The following is an 876-nucleotide window of genomic DNA, read 5'->3' on the forward strand; positions in this document are numbered from 1 at the left end:
CCCCCCAGCCCAGCCCACCCACTTATGGGCAGCCAATATTCCCCATTAAGGACCCCCTCCCAGCCCTGTCATGGGGTTTCGCTCAGAGATCCTCCCAACAGCCCCCAACCCACCTACAGATCCTTAAAAAGCCCCCTACCCTCCAGGACCCGCATATAGGGCAGCCTCCCCCCCGCCCCGTGCCCCACTGACCCCGGGTTTGAAGGACGGCAGCCCCAGCCCCACCCCGATGGTGGCTTTGTTGGGGTTGACGACGGAGTTGTAGTGGATGTTGCGGTGGTAGCTGACCCGGATGGGCTCGTCCTCGTTGTGCTGGATCCCATGGAAGGTGTTGATGGGCTCTGTGGGAACAGCAGCGTGGGAGACCCCTGGGAATCCGCGGGACGGACCCCACAATCATCCCCAAAGCAGAACCTGGGGATCCTCCAGACCCTAAAAGGAAACCCGAGTGCCCCAAAGTGGTGCCTGGGGACTCAGAGGGGCTCCACAACCACTTGGAAAACCCCAAAAAATGTCGCCTGTGACAGACATTTCAGACCCATAACCACCTGCGGGGCCCAAAAAGGCAACGGGGGACCCACAGAAAACTGCCTGAAGTCCAAAAACACCACGTGGGGATGGGCAGAGATCCCAAAACGGCACCTGGGACCCCCAAGGCTACACAGAAACCCCCCAAAGCAGCATCTGGGGAACCACGGGACCCCAAAATGCATGAAAAGCCCCACAGCAGTGCTTGGAGACCTATAGGGGCCCCACAAGGGGCCCACGGGGATCCCAAAACAACCTGGAAAACCCTTTAGTGGCACCTGTGGGCCCCCATATGGTCCCTGTGCACCCAGAGGGACCCAAAACGCTGCCTGGGACCCAAAACGCTCC

General features: G+C 60.4%; 1 protein-coding gene across 1 annotated transcript in view; it reads right to left on the reverse strand.

Annotated features, from left to right (window-relative positions):
• The window catches only part of OTUD5 (OTU deubiquitinase 5), a gene marked incomplete at its 5' end in the record, with an annotated part of 2,101 nt that extends 1,708 nt beyond the window's left edge, over positions 1 to 393 (reverse strand). Inside the window, one exon of the mRNA XM_010728263.3 lies at positions 193 to 393. Within this exon, the coding sequence (XP_010726565.3) occupies positions 193 to 393 (201 nt within the window). The remainder of the gene's footprint in view (positions 1 to 192) is intronic.
• Between the last annotated feature and the right edge of the window lie 483 nt (positions 394 to 876).

This window comes from Meleagris gallopavo, unplaced genomic scaffold, assembly GCF_000146605.3.
Source record: "Meleagris gallopavo isolate NT-WF06-2002-E0010 breed Aviagen turkey brand Nicholas breeding stock unplaced genomic scaffold, Turkey_5.1 ChrUn_random_7180001956372, whole genome shotgun sequence".
Classification (NCBI taxonomy): domain Eukaryota; kingdom Metazoa; phylum Chordata; class Aves; order Galliformes; family Phasianidae; genus Meleagris; species Meleagris gallopavo.